The sequence below is a fragment of the Diplotaxodon limnothrissa genome, linkage group LG9, assembly GCF_057381915.1.
Source record: "Diplotaxodon limnothrissa isolate DT_005_m linkage group LG9, D_limnothrissa_male_GT1.1, whole genome shotgun sequence".
Taxonomy (NCBI): domain Eukaryota; kingdom Metazoa; phylum Chordata; class Actinopteri; order Cichliformes; family Cichlidae; genus Diplotaxodon; species Diplotaxodon limnothrissa.
Genome location: NC_140604.1, coordinates 453026 through 472516, shown reverse-complemented (window position 1 = coordinate 472516; position 19491 = coordinate 453026). Strand labels below are relative to the sequence as shown.

General features: G+C 43.4%; 1 protein-coding gene across 1 annotated transcript; it reads right to left on the bottom strand.

Moving 5' to 3' along the window:
- Positions 1 to 1675: 1675 nt before the first annotated feature.
- On the bottom strand, positions 1676 to 16568 carry LOC146624933 (rab3 GTPase-activating protein catalytic subunit-like). Its single transcript, XM_085363230.1, has 12 exons — positions 16551 to 16568; positions 16395 to 16500; positions 15563 to 15636; positions 14623 to 14724; positions 14273 to 14445; positions 9278 to 9332; positions 8657 to 8977; positions 6899 to 7126; positions 6064 to 6154; positions 3195 to 3298; positions 2250 to 2365; positions 1676 to 1958 (listed from the first exon to the last, which is right to left on the bottom strand). Exons 1-12 carry the CDS (start codon positions 16566 to 16568, stop codon positions 1775 to 1777), a joined length of 1572 nt encoding a protein of 523 aa, XP_085219356.1. The 3' UTR covers positions 1676 to 1774.
- Positions 16569 to 19491: the final 2923 nt, after the last annotated feature.

Here is a 19491-nt window from a genome sequence, read left to right as displayed (position 1 = left end):
CGGTAATTTTGAAGGTACGTCACAACATACCCTTCGTAAATACTCATGCATAGAGACCCTTACCACGGTTTGTTGACATGCTGTGTAGGTGTGTACTTGACTAGCAGGGAAACCTTTGACTATTGTTCACCTGTAGTTTGAATGCTGAACATCTGCCTGTTTAAATCATAAGAACTGTCACTATACATGTAAATTAATCAGAATGTTTTTTTTGTATGTAATTTGTATAGTATTTTTTTCTCTCTTATTTCTTTTCTAAATGTACTTGTATATTGTTCACATGTTGAAATAAATTACCAATCAATCAATCAATACAGAGATGTGCTTCTGATTCTGTAATGCAGTTCTGCTTGTGTTGAGTGATGTAAACCACCAATCGATCTGCACGCTTCAAACCTCAAAACTGATCATTTGATTTTTTTTATGACACAGCAGTGGTGAGTGTTCCCACCTTCTGCTCTTTGTAACTTAACGCCATCTTTCTGTTTTCATATTTTGGACATGATTTTGGAGTCCATCTTTGCAGCAGCAATTGACCGCAAAGTAAAGCTACCGGAAATGTACAACCCTGCATCCGATCTTAAAACAGGAAGTTAGCATTTTCTCGTGCACAGGGTCTATTGCAGACTAATTAAGGTTGCTGATCCAACCCTAACTATGTGCTTTATCAAAGAGGAAAGTTTTGTCTGTCACCTGAATCCAAACTGGAAGCTGGTTCCACAGAAGAGGGGCCTGAAAACTGAAGGCTCTGCCTCCCATTCTACTTTTAAATACTCTAGGAACAACAAGTAGGCCTGCAGAGCGAGAGCGAAGTGCTCTAATAGGGTGATATGGTACTACAAGGTCATTAAGATAAGATGGGGCCTGATTATTTAAGACCTTGTATGTGAGGAGCAGGATTTTGGATTCATGTTCCAGTTGATGCATCAGAGTCAATCTGGGATCCAGTGTGGAGCACATGGACACTTTTAAGGCTTAAAGAACAAACCGATGATTCGATTAGATACTCGGCTCCATCTCTGGAGTCACGGCCACCAAAGCTTTGTTTCTGCTAACACTGTAAACATATACAAATGCACATTAATAGTTGTTACTGCAGAAAGAGAAAAAGAAGCGTCAAAGACAGGAAGGAGATCTGCTCCACTGTGGAGAGAGCTGCACAACTTTGTTCCTGCAGAATTGTCACACAGTCAAACTGATAATTCTTCATTTTTCATTGATAGTTAAACAGACTGGTTCTTATAGCTCTGAACGTGCTTCACAGCACAGCAGCAGCAATTGTGTGTTTCAGGAAGAAACAACGTTACAATAGAGCAGACTCTCCTGACACTGACAGAAAACACCGCATCTTTACATCAGTGCTGACCACGTCCTTCCAGTTTCATCTACATGAAGTATATACACTCAACAAAAATATAAACGCAACACCTTTGTTACTGCTCCCATTCCCCATGGGATGGACGTAGAGACCTAAAATTCATTCCAGATACACAATATAACCATCCCTCCCAAACAGTGGTCACAAATCAGTCCAAATGTGTGGTAGTGGGCACATCTGCTATATTGAGATAATCCATCCCACCTCACAGGTGTGCCACATCAGGATGCTGATCTGACATCATGAGTAGTGCACAGGTGTGCCTCAGACTGCCCACAACAAAATAAAACAGCGCTGACTTCATGTCTTGTTCTAGGACCGGGACACCGACCTATTCTTGATGCTGATATTGAATAAGTGGTTGACTGGTGTGTGTGTGTACCTCTAAAGATGTCTCTATAGATGACAAATACATGACTGTATACATGAAACTGACAGCAAGACGTGGGAAGGACACGGAGGCAGAGTGAGAGTTACCCTCTGAGCACTGATGAAGAGTCCGTGGATTATACTGCCAGCCAGGCCCTGGCCTGCTCCTGTCACTACCACCTCTGGTTCCTCCAGCAGGGAGCTCACAAACCTAGAGACAACACACAATGTGGAAAATGTTACAATATTCCCACAAAACAAAACACTTAAATAAGAACATGTAAAACCTGAAGACACCAAAACTATAAAATAAGACCACCAACATGAGCGAGAAAGAAACGTGTGAACTGACTGTGATCCTTCAGACGCCGTCTTTGTGAAACAGATTCATCGTGACAACCTGTTACTGACTAACTATCTATAGTGACGGTGAAGACGGTTACATGTTACCAACAGCACAAACAAAGCTGTCAGTGAGCGCAGCTCAAACTCTGCGACTCACTTCTTCAGTTCATCAGCAGCCTCTCCGCTGTCGTCCTCAGGAACGGAGAACTTGGCCTTGAGCGAGCGAGCTTGAGTGATGACTGTCTCCATGCTCAGCAGCTGGTTAATGAAATCCTGCACACAGGACAAGAACAACTGTCTGCTCAATCCTGACAGCATGAGACCCCAAGACTGTCACATTTATACACATACGTGGTTTTTCCTACGTGGAACGTTATAGGCTGAGTCTCGGGGTGTAAAAGGCGTGTTTGGAGTCACAGTGGATACATGGCATACTTAAATGTACTTTGAGAAAGCCAAGAATGCTTTTACACAACAAGACTGTCCAGTCAAGCCGAACTAACATGGTGGGGTTTAGCTGTGCAGCTGTACAGTGTTATTCAAAGAAAAGGGGCTGTATGGATACTGAGTGCTAGTGAGAAGAACATTTTTATATGTGAAGAAGTGATGATTGTTCTCAGACTTTAGGACAGTATTAAAGCATATGTTTAATGCACCTAACGTGTGATCAAACTCAATAATAACAATCTCAGTCTCTGCTTTCGATCACTGATAAACACATCCGATATCAGCAGAGTATAAAAGCTTTGAGCCCAGGTGGGAACAGCCGAAGGAATTACCTAGGTTTAGAAAAAAGTTAGCCATCACTGAGGAAGCACTGGAGTTTGTTACTCCAGCTCCCACTACAATCCCACTGCACCACACCCCTGTTTTCATGGTTCAACCATCAATGGCCATAATAATTATCAGCCAAGTTCTCAGCCATGGTGCACACTGTCCAGTCTACGTACACCTCATGTACAGCACATACTCAACTACAACAAAAACACAGTTAACAATCAATCAATAATGTATTTAAAAACAAAACTTTTTTGGGTGAATCTAATGATACTTTCTTTTAAACTGAATTATTTGTGGAAAGTCCGGTCGAGTTTTCACTGACCTCTAACTTCTTGTAGTCCTGGTTGGGGGACTGCAGGAGCTTGCTCGCTTGAACTGTAGCTTGCTGAATGGTTTTTTGCACTGATGGAATATCTTCAGCAGACTCTGAAAGAGAAGAAATGACAGTGTTTCCAGAGTGACAGAAAGCTGTGATTAAAAGAAAGACCTGCCACGTTTGTAACCTCAATTACTGTTAACATGAGAAAAAGCCTAAAATCGAGTAAACCTGCAAACTATTATCTTACTAATACAGATCCTTTTGAAATAAACAAAACCTTCACAACATTTTATAATAATCTTTACAGAGATTAAAACATATCCACAAAGTCTTGATGGATTATTATTGGAGTTAATTAATCCAGCTATTTCAGAGGATCACAGAACACATCTGCAAATAGAAACTAAGCCTTTTGTCCAGGAATATACCCACATGTGCTTTGGCACAAGGAAAAACTCCCTTTAAACAGGAAGAAGCCTTCAGCAGAGCCAGGCTCAGGGAGGGGCGGGGCCATCTACAATAACCGAGTACAATAACCTCAGTTTGATCTGAATTAAGAAGCAGAAAGTTAGCGGCCATCCAGGTCTTTATGTCTTTAAGACATTACTGCAGTTTAACTCATCGGTGTGTGTTATCTGGCTTCATGGACAGATAGAGCTGGGTGTCATCAGCATAGCAGTGTAAATGTATGCTATGTCTTCTAATGATGCTGCCTAAGGAAAGCATGTATAATGTAAACAGAATTGGTCCTAGCACTGAACCCTGTGGAACTCCATAATTAACCTCAGTGTGTGAAGAGGACTCTCCATTTACATGCACAAACTGGAGTCTATTAGATAGATATGATACAAACCTTCACACATTCACGTGTTATCAGCACGGAGCGTCTCTGTCAACCTCTGGAAGTAAAGCTTTTAGTAAGTGTCATAAGATCAAAATACATTTTTTAAAGAAGTGAAACGAGGACATTATTGTTGCTATGTTTTGTATTTTGTAGTCCAGACTTAATCAGAATTAATTTGCATACAACCTGGATATGCACCAAAGCATTTCTGACCTGCTGAAACATTCTGGGATATTATAGAATAAATGAAAACTAGCTTTCTGGTTTAATTAGAGAAAAGGTCTGAGTATCACAGCAGGACGTTAGCTGATTGAGGTTTCTCCAAAGTACTAGAAAACTCTCCTCAGTGATGTCCTTACTAGTCCTTACCATTGGCTGTCTCTAGACTCAGAACTGGTCTTAGCAGTATACAGTCAACTTAGAGACGATCCAGAAACTAAGACCTGTTATAATTATACGTGAACTCTCATTAGCTAAATTAATGGTTGCACTGCAGGTGTCAGGGAACAACAGCAACACGACTGAAAGATCTTTAGCTTCTTCTAGAAACCAAATCAAATTATGCCCTGCTCCAGATGTGACAGTCTGAAGACGAAATCTAGACTTTTCTGTATCCTGGAATAATTATCAATTTATTGTGTGTAGAATAAAATAAAGAGTGGGTTTTATCTGATTTCTGATCATTACTGGAGAAAACTTGACTGAAAGAAATTCATGCTGGGGAAACTTTCCAGGCTCCTTTCACAGTGAGGGTTGGGTAGCTAGTTAGAGTAAACAAACTAAATCACATTTACCTGCATTTTAACACCAGGGTCATGTTCTACCCATCATGCCTACGCAGCCCTGAAAACATCACGTGTCCATCTCTGATACTTATAAGAGCTCAAAACTGGCCCAAACCCTGATGGAGTCCAAGGGCCTGCAGTGCAGAACACATCTTGAGCCCAAATCTTGGGGGGCTCAGGATTTGGGCTTTTTCTGCAGCTCATGGGCTGCATTCACTGAACCGACCACAAACTCATCTGTGCACCAAAGTACACAGTGAGACGTCCTTTACCCTCACATCACTGGACACTTCCAGGTTCTGGGTTCCATTCACTCTATACCAGTGGTGCCCAAATCTTTTTGCATCACAGCTGTGATACAGAACGGCTGTGTGGGCGGAGCCTGTTTCGCTTCAGTGCCGAAAAAAAGGGGTTGTATTTTGATGTAATGACTGTGTCGATGCAATCAGTCATTACATCACTCAGCTCAGGACTGAGCTGTGTAGACGCCAGCGTGTATCATACAGTGCATCCACTTGCAGCCCTCCTCGTTTCCCAGCCGTCGCGCCCCCGTCTGCACATCCCCACACAGTCCTCACGTTTCACAGTCAGTGATTGTAAAGAGTTCCTCTGCAGTGGCTCTGCCAGGAGCCTGTCTGCAGAGAAGTCATTCCTTTGTCCACCTGCAGAGGAAAGCAGCTACCATGCACCTTATCATTAAGCACTCGATAGGCAACTTTACAGGAGCAGAGCACAGACGCAGTTTTAGCAGAGACACTGTTGAGCACGACGGTTTAGAAGTGTGTGTCTGAAAAAGCCCTCTGACTTGTCTTTGTGCTCTGGATGTTTGGCGTCTTAGCTTGTTAAGCTTTAAACTGTCACAAACTTGCACTTTAAGACAGACACGCTGCGGCCTCTCCTCATCACCCACCGCTGCGCAGGTATGCTTCATCTTATCTTCTTTGGCTTGGAAACATATTTGGTGATGCTTCATCCTCTGCTTTGTGTTTGTGTGCGAGCCCCGTCAAAAGGCTGTGCATTATGCTGGCAGCGTCCAAGATTTCTACTTTTTTATTCATGCAGCTTCTGTTTTTTTTTCTCCATTAACATCTCGGGTTGCATTTCATTTTCTTAGTACTTATTTTAATATCTTTAGTTTTTTGTATTTCGGTCTTACTGTAATTTACCTGCTGTGGGCTTAGAGTTATTTTCCCTGATTTTATTTCATATAAACGTGTTTTTCAACCAAACGGTGAGGACTTACCTTCTTCCTTCAGAATAGTTGCATGAAGTATACAGGGCAGGAGGTGACGGGCCAGGTCTGCAGGTTTCTGCATCGCCATGTAGTGCAGAACCTAAAGACAAACCCCCAAAAAGTTTAGTTTGCCTGGCTTCTGTTTTCCTTTTGCTCTTTCAGATCAACAGAATATTTTTGCACAGCCAACAGGCTGCCTCTGAAGAAGACTCCAGATAAACGGTGACCTTTCTCTATGATGGTTATTCACAGAGGGACCAGTCATACCCAGATCTTTAAATCTGTCATAAGACTATCAGTGAGCATTATTTTTAACTTTCTCTTTTTGGATAAACAATGTCTTTAAAAGACAGGCAACATTTTCAGTGACGGTGCAAACTGGAGCTCCGAGCTCTGCTTTCATATGTGCAGGAAGAACATGCAAACGCTTGGCAGGGACCTGCCCGGGTCCAAATCCAGGACCCTCTTTGGGTGAGGAAACAACTAACCCCAGTTACTGTTTGTCCCTTTCCCATAAAGCCGACCGGATCATTAATAGAAGCTGGTTTAAAGTTGTTCTTCATTTAACACCATCACACCACAGAGAGCTGCTGTGTGTCAGTTAAACATCGTGTGTGACAGCATCAGATCCTTTTTCATCAACATGTGAAAATGCTTCAACATGTCTGTGAGCACAGATCTGTGTTAAACTGACTTCTTCAACATACATGAGCCAAAACGGTCCCATGGCAGAAGCTGATCCTGAAAATCAGCAGAAACATTCATGAAAACACTTTGTGATCCACTTAGTAAACACGTTTGGCTTAAAACATGCATGTGGCAAAACGAACGACCTGCTTCAGACCTTCTCGGCCTCCTTGGTGTCATCAAAAAGTCTTTTTTGGCGTCGTGCAGGTGTGACCCTGGCAGTCTCCCAAGCCTCCACCCACATGTTGCCTGGGATCTTCATCCTGGGACTGAGTGTCCCCATCACCATTGTGTTGACCTTCTCATCAACCACTTCCTCTTCTACGTAATCCCGAGGTGAATACCAGCGCACAAAATCCTCCAGGACACAGCCGGGGTTGGCTGCCTGTGGACAGAGACACAAACTCGTACTTTAAATGAAGTAATGTGTAAATATATTCACTGACACCTCATACTGGCACTGACGACTCGAGCAGGGCCCACTCACGACACCACTGCATTCATGGACCCAAGCACACCAGGCTGTCACTGAACATAAAATGTCATTTAGGCATCAAAACGATTTCCTTCTGTTCAGGACTGGAAGTAAATACGTGTGATCTGGCAACAAAAATGTTTTACTTTTTTGTGTAAGAGTAAATCTGAAAATCTATGAATAACAAATCAATTGTATTTTAGTATTAAAACCAGTTCAGACTGAATAAAGAGCTCGTCCACACTGGATCAGAAACATAGAGACATGGTGGGAATAACCAACACTGTAGATTCAGGGCAGCTGCAGCATGACTTACACTGTGTGCTGGTCATTATCACTGCATTACTGCCTCAGGTCTGCAGGTCTCTGCAAAGACAAGGTTCAAATAACCTCTGAAGATGATTTATAAAACTGCAATGAGCTGTTTGAAAACTGACGACCACGTGATCGTCTGGTGATCAGAGGTTTCTGCACTCACGTAGCTTCTCCCAGCATGACTGCATCCATCATGCCACACGTGTCAGTGACAGAGTCACAGCTTTCCACAGCGTAGGCTGATCAACAGTCCTCTTATTCCACACTAGTTTACTTGTAAAAGCCTACATGACATTTTTTATTAATTCATTAATATCCCATTCATTAACTGCACAGAGAAGACGGTTCCTGAAAATGAAACATGACGCACAGATATCAGACTCAGTCAGCTTCAGCTGACATTTCTGTGAACCACTTATATGAGATCTGCTTTCATGGTTTTGTCACACAAAGGCCGCCTCTGTACTGTTACAACCGCTTTCTTTTAGTTCTAATTATTAACTGCACGTCTTTGAACATGGAGCGAGTGGGGTTGGGTTAACTCTGACTCTAAACTGCCCACAGGTGTGAATGAGAGCATAAATCAGAGGTGTCCAACTCCAGGCCTCGAGGGCCGGTGTCCTGCAGGTTTTAGATGCGTCCTTGATCCAACACAGCTGATTTCAATGGCTAAATGACCTCCTCAAAGTGTCTTGGGTTAGGGCTATCCTTTGTTGCTAGTTAGCCTGACCTGTATCCCCAATGTTAAGTTTGTACATGGTATGTATGGTCGATTAGGTCATCTCAGTTGCAGGCAACCAACAAATAAAGCTTATCCTTATCGTGGAAGTTCTCCAGAGGCTGAACTAACCATCTGATTCAGGTGTGTTGACACAGGGTGAGATCTGCAGGACGCCGGCCCTCGAGGCCTGGAGTTGCCCACCCCTGGGTTAAATGTTTGTCTGTCTCTCTGTGTTCGCCCTGCAACTGGCGACCTGTCCAGGGTGAACCCCGCCTCTCGCCCTATGGTATGGGATAGGCTCCACCCCGTGTGACCCCGACTATTATTTTCAACATGCTGTATTTGGAATAAATAACAGCATATGATGTGTTTGCACAGTGAGGCAGTGACTCTGACCTGTGAACATAGAGAGGCTCTGCAGAGTTGAGCAGAGTCATGTTGTTGTAGGGGTGCAGCCTGCCCTCAGCTCTGCCCTCAGCTTGTGTCGCCTCAGTCTCGCCCTGGTCACTCAGGCACTCGAAGAATTCCTCCTCGCTGTCACTCCACGAGTCCCAGGATTTTCCTTGAGACATCTCTCTTGTTGAACTGGAAGCACTGGTTGCACACTCTGGTCCTTGGCGGCTCTTCTGGCAGGCACCTGAGACCCTGTGTTCCTTTTCTTTCCCCTCGGGTACCTTGTGAGATTCATCTCTGGCCTTCTTCCTTTCGATACAACAATTCAGCATCTGTCCAGGAACAAAAACTCTTTTCACACATGGAAACATAACACTGCTACTTGTGTTCAACAGACAACACGACATAAACAGGTGTTTGGGAGTTTGAAGATGCTGTATCACACTGAGCATCAGCTCTCAGAATTCATTTTTCTCTTTATCACCTAAACATCGTTCCAATTATCAAAGTTAACACAACACTTTTGATAAACCACTGGAATTAAAGTTGCAAGTCTACAAATGTGCATGATGTTGTTTTTTGTCTTTTAAATCGTTCGATTAGTCCTTGCACTTTGTGCACTGTGTGGCTACCTGGAACTTCTGATGCAAAAGACAACAGCGAAGATCAGGAGCTCCACCTGCCAGCCTGCAGATTAGGAAGCACAGAGATGGATATGAGTGAACACCAGTGTGTTAACAGAGAAACAAATACTGCTTAAACAATTTCAAGCAAAGTTTTAGTTAGAGCACGGCACAAACACTGCAGGGGCTTTTGTGCCTGGTATTATGTACTTGGATTTTTACATTTTGGTCATTTGTCTGTTATTAGAGACGGACGGAGATCCAACATGACTGACAACAAGACCAAAGCCCGATTCTAAAGTGTCGGCTCAGCTGGACAAAGTACAGACATCCAGCATTTGACTTTATTTATATGGCACAGGATAAGAACCACAGAGTGCTTCACAATAATATGAAACAGCACAAATCTAGTTCAAAGCCAGGCTAAATAAATGAGTCTCAAGCTGCTGTTTATAAAAATAAATGCAATCAAAGCAACATAATGATGGAGGCAAAGCACTCCACAGCCTGGGGGCCCCCGCTCTGACAGATCCATCTCCTCTGGTCTCAAAATGTGTTTCTGTCTTCTGTCTGTGTCCAAGTCAACAGTCTAACGAGGTCCCACAAATGTCTGCAAATAGGTTCTGCTCTTCCACGAAGTCCTTTGAGATCCCGACTGAAATCGGCTGGTGCCAATATCTGCTGAGTGTTGGCCACGAATAAAGCAGCAATAACAGAGTTCAACGAGAACAACAACTTTTCATTATCAGTTATTCTTCACTCTCTCCACAGCTGATGGACCAACAGCAGCAGCACACAGAGGACAGTGGTACCAGATACTTTGTATGCCGTCACCATCTGACAGAGGAGCTCCAGGGCTGAAAATATATCCTCAACCTCAGGTTCAACTAACGAACTGACCCAGTCACAGACTTCCAGGGAGGCTTTGGAGTATCATTCCCAAGTTCAAGCTCAGCCCCTAGTCCCACTTCTTAGAAAGGGAAACCGCTACTGTAGTCTGCTTATCCCGAGGTGGGAAACCAGGACAGTCCAACAACATCCACAGACTCAGTGGGACTCGCACCTCCAGCCCAGGAGTCCTGCCACCAAAGAGTCATGTAACTCGTCACAGACCTCGCCAATTAATATCAAATCAAATATCAGCTGGTTCAGTCCCAACTGATGGTCTCATTATTCAGGTTTCACACAAGAAACGTCTCATGACGGGTAAAAACAACGAGCTCTCTCAAGACTTTTGCAAAACATGCTGGTGGCAGTGGTCACAGTAGAACTACTGAAGGTTCCAGCGCACTTTTGGTAAAGTGGAAAGAATATTATTTCACCATAAATGGGCCACGACCAGGTGCTTCCCACAAGATTTCACACAGACCAGTGAAAAGAATTATCAGAAGAGTCAAGGCCCAGTTATGAAGAGCCACAGAAAGGCCTGGAATCAGCAGGTACGACTGTTTCAAAGAAAACTATATGTGCGCAAGAGCCACAGAAAAAAAGAGAAGCCTGAAGTGTGTTTAAAGTTTGCTGAACAAGTCTGTGAAACGCTGGCAGAATATTATCATCTGCATTCATAAAGTATCCACAGGCGTCTTTGCCTGCTCTCCTGTACACTCATGAGTTCACACCTACCTGCCCCTCTAACACCATCGTTACATTTGCTGATGATGCGACAATCATCAGCGGAGAAGACGGCGAACAGGCAGGAGGTTAAAAACCTGACAGGCTGCTGCAATGAACACAAGCGTCTGCTCAGCGCCATCAAAACTAAGGAGATGTGACCTCAGCAGAGGGAAACACGTTCCTCTCCACATCAAGCAGACTGTGTTCAGCGAGTGTCCTCGTTCCTGGGGACTCACGTAGCTGAGGACCTCTCATGGTCCAAAGTCAAAGACTCCACCTCAGGATGCTGAGGAGGAGGAGGAACCATCTGGAGAAGAAAGTCTTGGTGGCTTTTTTACCACAGCACCATAGTGTGTCCCCACCTACTGCTAACAGCTTGGTATGCTAACTGCTCAGTGGGTCATTAAGACAGCACAGAAGAATAGTGCCTGTCCCTTTCCTTCCCTGGAGGACATGGTCAGCACTCGCTGTCTCAGGAGAGCCAATCAAATCTCATCTCATCCTGGACAGCACCTGTTCAAGAAACAGGACAGCCAGGCTAAGAAAACAGCTTTTCCCCTGGACCATCGATCACTGAACACTAAGCTCAGTGAATGGACCGAGTGAGCCTCCCTCCTACCTGAGACAGTCCTGTGTAACATTCAGTAGAATGTTCACTAATGCTGCCAAATGTAAGCTTACATCTAATACAAAACACCAGCATAACACGGGACAATTACACCCTCCCTCCATGGCTGCTGCCATCCAACCAGTGCAATACTCCTCTGGTTAAATGGTAAATGGACTGGTTCTTATATAGCGCTTTTCTACTCTTCTGAGCACTCAAAGTGCTTTACACAACTTGTGCATTCACCCATTCACACAAGCACATTTTTCTAGGTGCTTTCTAAGTAACATTCTCTCTCTCACACACACACACACGCGCACACTCCGATGAACGCATCGGAGAGCAATTTGGGGTTAGTATCTTGCCCAAGGATATTTGGCATGCAGCCTGGGGGAAGCCAGGAATTGAACCACCAACCTTCCGATCAGTAGACGACCCGCTCTACCGCCTGAGCTGCAGCCACCCTATTTTATTGCTATTTTATTCAGTTTGACGAATGAATGATGAGTGTAAGCAGGTAAGAATGTATGTAAGCTCTGCTCCAGTGTAATGCATAGGTACAACAATACGCTTTAACTTTATAGTTTGGTCACTTAATTCAATTCAATAAAACTTTATTGATCCTGAAGGCTGACCCCAATGGAAATTGGGTTAAGGCTGCCAACCTTTGCCAGCGCCATCTTACCCTTCTGACCATACATACATGACACAAACATCACATGGGGAAGACAGGTCAGAGAGGCATAACAATGGAAAATGCACCACATGAGGAAAGATAAGGAGAAAAAAATAACTCCCCCCAGACTGAGCTCCAACAGGGAGATCAGTTTGAGAACAGAAAAAAAACACCTCTGCACATGAAAAAACTCTTAATACACGAAAGAAACACATGACAAGCAACAGGGATGGGTAAAGGGTGAGAGACAGCCAGTGTAGACAGTACATCCAGGCCTGCGTGCGCTGGTCTCCTTGATCCACCGTCAGCATCGGAGGGGAATAAGCGTCGAAGGCGTTTGGAGGGGGGAGGAGTGTACATCTGCATGTGTATATATGTCTGTGTAAGCGTGTGCGTGTCCAGAGTTCAGCTGAGACAGTGTCCTCCTCCCTGCCAGGCTAAGTAAACAGTCTTCCAGCCAACCCAGGTGGCCTTGCATGGAGTGGGAAGAACAGTCTAAACACAGTCGTTATCAGGGAGTTGTTGTTCGGCTCCAGCCTTGAGCCCACGGCTGGGGCCGAAGGGGTATCCGCATAAGTGATGGAGGTTTTTACTTTAGTGCGAACAGCTCATATGAATTTCAAAGCTGTTCTAACACTCCGACACTGGTCTCTCAATCTCCCGTTGGAGAGCCGTGAGCTTCTCCATGATGTTATCAAACTTGCGCTCCGTGATGTTGTCATTCTTGTGCTCAGAGAGCCGATTCTGAGAACTCAAAGACACGACGTCGTAGTCTCACTCCAAGCGCTTTATTTGTTACGCCATTTTTCTCCACACCAACAACAACCCTTCGCGGGCAACAGTACTCTCGCAATATAACAGAAAATAACAAGTTAACAACGACCGCAGTGAGCTTCTCCAAGATGTGATCCAATTTGCACTCAGAAGTCTTATTCTGAGTATTCACAGCAGCCGTAAGCTTCTCCAAGATCTTATCCATGCTGCACTCAATGAGCTCATTTTGAGAAACTCACGCCTCTTCCCATCGTTTGAATCCCAGCGGGCAGCCTTGTGGGGGTTTGAACAGCCGGTTCCGCTTTCTTAATTCTTCGATAAGTCAGGGCCAAGCCAGCTCCGATCAGCCAGAACCCTGTTACCATGGTTCCGAACAGGTAGATCTCTTCAGCACTCAGGCTCACCCGAGCCCAGACTTCTCGTTGAGAAAAGGGTGTCAATTGCATTCAGGGACCAGTTGATCAAATCCATAATTCCTCTTTTAGGTTTTAGAGAACAGACTGTGAGAGAGTGTTCCAGGGAAAAGTAATACAAAAAACACGAGAGTAAACAAGGACACAAGAGGCTAAGCAGGGAAGATAAGGGAGAGGAGAAAAGTGCGACTGCCTTTGTTAAGAGCAAAACTCTTTGAATGCTGTAAACACACCGTGTTTGGGTGGCTGCATCCCAAAAACACCACAGCAACACTGAAGTCTGGAGGTGGGAGCATTATGATTTTGATGTTCCCAAAAAAATGTGTGATTGCTTAGAAAAGTTATGCATAAAAACTTTATAACAAGCTGCAAAAGGGACTGAGCCATTAAATCTAACTCCAGGAAGGATGAATGGAGACATTGTTGATTAGAATCTGCTGCCATCTACCAGGATGATGAAGATGAAACAAGGATGGATGTTTCAGCAAGACCATGATCACAAACACAGCCAATGGAAACGGTTGGTTTCAGAGGAATCAAGTAAAGCTGCTGGAACGGCCCAGCCAATCACCTGAGCTGAATCTGTGGGAAGGATCCACGGAGCATTCGGGATTTATAGACTGTTTGTGTGGTGAGTGGGTCAAAGTCATGAGCAATGATGGGACTGGTTTCTCCATACAGAAGCTGCCATGAACTGTCATCACCAACATTTGTATAAAGTAATAAATAAATGTCTGTGTGTTTAATGTCCCTGTGTTACCGACATCTGGTGATAATTTCACATCAAAGCACCTTTAGAAATATATTTGCTTAGAGAACTGCTGACGTGTTCAATACTTATTTTACCTGCTATAAAATGAAAATGTTAATATGTGTGACATCTTTAAAATCAAAGCAGCACGAGCCTGTGAGGTACCCACCCACAAATAAGATGGTTATTTTCCCACCGGTAACGCAACTCAAGGACAAACTCCTGCCAGAGGTGTCCAACAGCCCGCAGCCCACCGTAGTAATAGTTGACCAGACACACACACAGAGCCAGACGGTAGGTCAGACTGTCACTGGGGGCTGACTTCAGCTGGTGGAAAAGCTTCTACAACGAGGGAAAAGACCAGCATGAAATCAAACAGCAGGACACCAAATTTAATACATTCTAATAAAAATCCTGACAAAGTACTGACAGCACTGAGCCTGTCTTCACTCTGAAACTTATATTGGACCTGACCTGAGTGTAACCTTGAGTGTGCGAGTGGTGAAGAGGCAAACATACATAATCAGAGGTTTTCTCTTGCTCCGATGTCCCACTGGAGTTGGACAGCTGAGTGTTATTCTTAAAGTCAGACTTCTCCACAGCAGCATCTGGAAACAGATACTGAGACACAAACACAAATAAATAAGTCTGTCATTTAGAAACTCTGTTGTTTTATAGATGTTAGAAGAATTAAACAAGTGGAGCTCACGTAGTCATCACTTCATGATAAAACACAGGATGCTGATCGCTCAGTGGCAAAAGCAGGATGTGACCAGAAGTAGACAATAAAAATAAGAACGCTGCCTGATATCCTGTTTAAGATGACGCTCTTGTGCTTTACTGAGCTGCTGTCAGATGGGATCAATATCTGTGGCCAGCACTCTAAGACATAAATGCAATTACGGCTGTAGTTTTAAGATTCAAGGCTGTCTTAGCTCGAGCTCGAGCTGCTGAGTGTGACGGGCTCAACAGTAACCAGGAAGGAAAAACTGTTTGTGAAAAGAAGCAGAGGAGCCACATCAGTACGAGTCAAACTACCACACGGAGGAAGTAGGAGGCCCACACAGAGAACAATGAGGAAAAAAAGACACTTTATTTGTCCTTGATTATGTTCTTTCTATCGGTAGCTTGATTACATCCATCTTATCTGCTGCGTATCATTTGGTGCATGAATTTTAGCCTCTTGGCTTAGAAATAGTTTCCTCTGTGCTGTTCGGACAAAAAACAAAGCCATAAAAAGTCTTCACACATCACACAACAATGTGTATGTTTGTAATGGATCCAAGTGTATTAGCAACCAGAAAAATACAACATTAAGGTCAGTGCACTTAATGCACTGACCTTAATGTAGTATGTAGCGGTGTGTTTGAAATCTGTACTGACTAGTAAAACCTCTGTGGTCAGCCCCAAAGCATCATGGTCTCTGTCCCTGAGTGTCCCACTGATCAGTTTAACTTACCCAGTAAACACTGAGGATTTTCAGCCGTCCTGACTCGAACTGACCAGTGAGGAGCTTGAAGAGGGTCGAGGTCACTGTTGGGTGATAAACAGAGTAAACAGTAGAGGAGAGTTTCTGATACACTTTTAGTTAAAGGGTTTTTATAAGTAATGAGTCATGTTTGATTACATGTGACGTAGTCCTTCACCAGTAATCAAGATAATTACACATGTAAGCATTTCCTTATGTCACACTCAGTTTGTCCCTTCATGCACAAGCTTGTTAGACCTGTGCCAGCTCTGTTTGGGCCTTACAATCAAACCCATGTACGTTTACCCTTTTAATAAACTGCTCCACCCATTTCCTACTTTACGAGTGAAATATGAAGCAATGCAGTGTGTACACGGATGCAACACTCAGTGCTCAGCGCAGCGTTTTGTGTGCTATAGTGCAAGTGAACAGCTCACTCCCATCAAAGCTTTTCCATTGGATCGTTAACACAAACACCAAATGTCAGGAGGACATGCGCCTCAAACTGGAGTTGTCTTTCTAGCCTGGGTACTGTGTTATCCTTGTCTGTATACCGAGCTTCTTATTAATAATCAGCTCTGCACAGGAGCAGAAGCAGAGTCCAGCCTGTTGCTCTTACAGTATAATACTCATAATAAAAGTACAGTAACCGTGGTTAGTCACTGAGCAGCCCGGTGCGTTTCTCTTGATTTCTTTAGTCAGGGTAAATTCATTCACCTGCACGGGTTAGCTAAACGAACTTTACAAAACAAGTTTCCCCGACAGCCGAGTGCTCACCTAAGGACCTAAGTTACGGATTAGCTTACACACACATTTAACTTACCGAAAATAATACGGTGGGGCCTCAGGTCCTCCTGTCTGGTAGTCCAATTTACTGAAGAACACCTCAGGCTGTCACTTTGAAATAGCCGGTAATGTAAACGCTGGACCTCTCAGCATCTGCCATTCCCGAACAGACACATGCAAGTTTGTCCGTGACTGCAGCCGCGCTGTACATTTATTTCAGTTTCAATATTTTTTTCAGTTTCAATATTTTTTTCGGTTTCATTTCAAGGTGGCATCGTTCTGATCCCATACACACACAAATTGATTTACAAGTACAAAATATTTATGAGCACAATTTGAGCCCATATACTCTCTCTACCACAGCTGCCTTTGAACTTGCCTGGCCAGGTCTGAGTCCAGCTTTGCTACTCCTGCCAGGTCACATGACACAGGGGTGTGCTCTGATGTCGGCAGGCAGGTCAGTGGAGCCCTCTGGTGGTGGATATATGGCAGTGAAACAGGAGGAGGCCTGAGAACAGACAGCAGGCTTAACTAGCAGGACAAAGTAGCATGTAGTACTTGAAGGGGTCATCAAAGCCAATCAGCTCTCAGGAAAATGGAACATCATATAAATATTTCTCTTCTTTGATTTTCATCAATGTATTTCCTTTGATAGATTTTCCGTCAACACTTCTGCTTGATTAGAAGCTCATAGGCAGTTCCTGTCACTCTACAATAAAACAATGTAAAGGCTGCGCTCTCTGCCCTCCCTAATTTGACATATTTTGTTGTTTTGTGTGTGTGTTTGTCTGTGTGAAGTTTTGATGTGTATGTGAAAAATACAATTTTGAAAACACTGGAAAAAGACCTCAAGACATGTTTTCCTTTACTTTCTATGAAACAACAATTCCCACCAAGGCTTTTCAGTGTGAAATTTAGTGTATAGAAAATACCTGTGCCAGGTTGTCTCCATCTAGTGGTGAACATGGCCTCACCACTACATCAGGTGAGCTTTTCACTGTGCACAGTGACACAAAAGTCATTTAACAATTTTAAAAAAAGCAATGTTACAGATTCAGTAAGAACTGAAGTTTATCATAATCCTTCAAGTTTCACTCAGTAACAGCAACTTTTTAATATTATTGACTATAGTTTAGAGTCACATTTATATGAAATGTCAAACAATCACAGAGTGACACTGAACTAAACAATCAATGCCATGTGAGTTGTTCTTGTTTGTTCTTTATCTCGGATTTATTGTAAGCAGCGGGAGTAGAAGCTAAAGAAAAATAGTAAAGATATGAATGAATCTCTGCTCTTACAGCTTTTATTGTGCCATAATGTCTGCTTTGAAACTGTCCTCTTGCTCGTCTCTTGGATGCTCACCTCTTCTTCACCTGTTCCTTTCACCAAACTGCTGCACTCTCGTTCTCTGCTCTCGCCTCCTCTTCTGGTTATAATTAGGATGCAGTCAGCATGTGCCAAACAAACTCCCCCCAAATCGATCATGTTTGATATGATGATGACGTTTTTAACATCTTATTTATGCACTTGTTGGGTGGGAAAGAGTAAACAAAGATGGGGCATAGAAGCAGAACTGAGTCCTACGTGTGGCGGGACAGTAACTGTGTGTGTATATGTAAGCATTTAAACACTGCAGAGAGTCAAATTAACAGTAACACTATTTTGTCTAAGTCCGCCATTGTAGAAATTCATTTCACCGAAACAATAACATGGCGCACAATGTGACAATAAACGTATAAAACACAAATTCTTACCTAGCAGGAGAATAAATAATCAGTATTTTAAGGCTACTGCATGTATAGATGTCACTGCTGGCTCACATAAGCTAGCTCTGAGACCCGCCAGAGTTTACGCCACAGTTGACTGTCGCGAAAGAGTCGTAAATCACCGGCATTGTAAAACTTAAAATGATTCCAGGGCATGTTATAAAACACCCAATAGATGTACTGGATATTAAACGGTATCAAACGACTAAATGAACACAGGGTTACAATTACATGCTCACGTCGTCACATCGAGAGTTTATTCATTAATCATCAGAGTTCAACAATGTTACATCCAGTTGAAAACAGCTTCACTAACGCCAGCAAAACAGGCTAACAGTATATAAGAGCACAGAAACAGCCGTGCTTATCGACAGCTCGACATATCCTCAACAACTCACCTCAGTATGTGTAACCCGTTCATGTGTTACGCCTGTTGTTCTTGCGTTGTGTTCTGGCGTGAAAGTAAGAGGCAGGAGACAGTACTGGGTCTTTGGCTCTTTACTGCACATCTGCAACACAGAAACATGTGTCTGATCTGTGTGTGTCACGCGACTGCCAGTACACCTCTCCTCCGGCCATGCTGAAAGCAGCTGTGTCTGCAGCTTCATTAACACTACAATAATATAATGAATCAAATACAACAAATTGTTTTAAAACATTAACTTAAGCTCTCAAAAACAAAAAGCACAAAATAAATAATATGTCACTGAAAAAACATCAAAAACAACTTATAAGAACAATAAACAAAATAATTCAAAAACAAATAAACAGTCAGATAAATACAATTCAATAACCAGGACCCAATATTCTGGTACTTATAGTTCAAACATTATACTTCAGTACAATTATATTAATAACCGCCATCTAACAGGCAGTACAACACTGTACTTATAAAAACAATGACTGAAAGACAGCATCTCCAAAACATAAGAACATCTCCATACCTGCAACACAGAAATATGTGTCTGATCTGTGTGTGTCACGCGACTGCCAGTACACCTCTCCTGACGAAGGAAAAAAGAGTGCATGCTGTTAAAAAAAAGACTGCCGCGAGTAGCCGCTAGCAATCAGGCTAACTTAGCATGCTAGCATTTTAGCTGCGTTCTCGGCTAAAACTCATAAGCGTATATTAGTGAACTCCGCCCTCCACAAAACTTATCCCGAATGAGTCTCTTAATGACAAACAAAAACGCGGCGGTTTGGCTGTATTCACATTGCAGCTTGGGATCTGAACAAACTTTAATTAGCTGAGAGCAACGTGGCAGTGACTTACCTCCGGCCATGCTGAAAGGAGCTGTGACCGGGGCACACATGCACGCGCCTACGTCACCACGCAGCGCACACACACATGAACGCACTATACAC

Bases quoted from the DNA above. Each gene is read 5' to 3' on its own strand.
- LOC146624933 (XM_085363230.1), bottom strand. The intron at 7,127-8,656 runs GTTCACAGGTCA...CTCTGTCCACAG, and splicing joins ACTCTGCAGAGCCTCTCTAT to GCAGCCAACCCCGGCTGTGT. The intron at 6,155-6,898 runs GTCTGAAGCAGG...GTTTGTCTTTAG, and splicing joins ACACCAAGGAGGCCGAGAAG to GTTCTGCACTACATGGCGAT.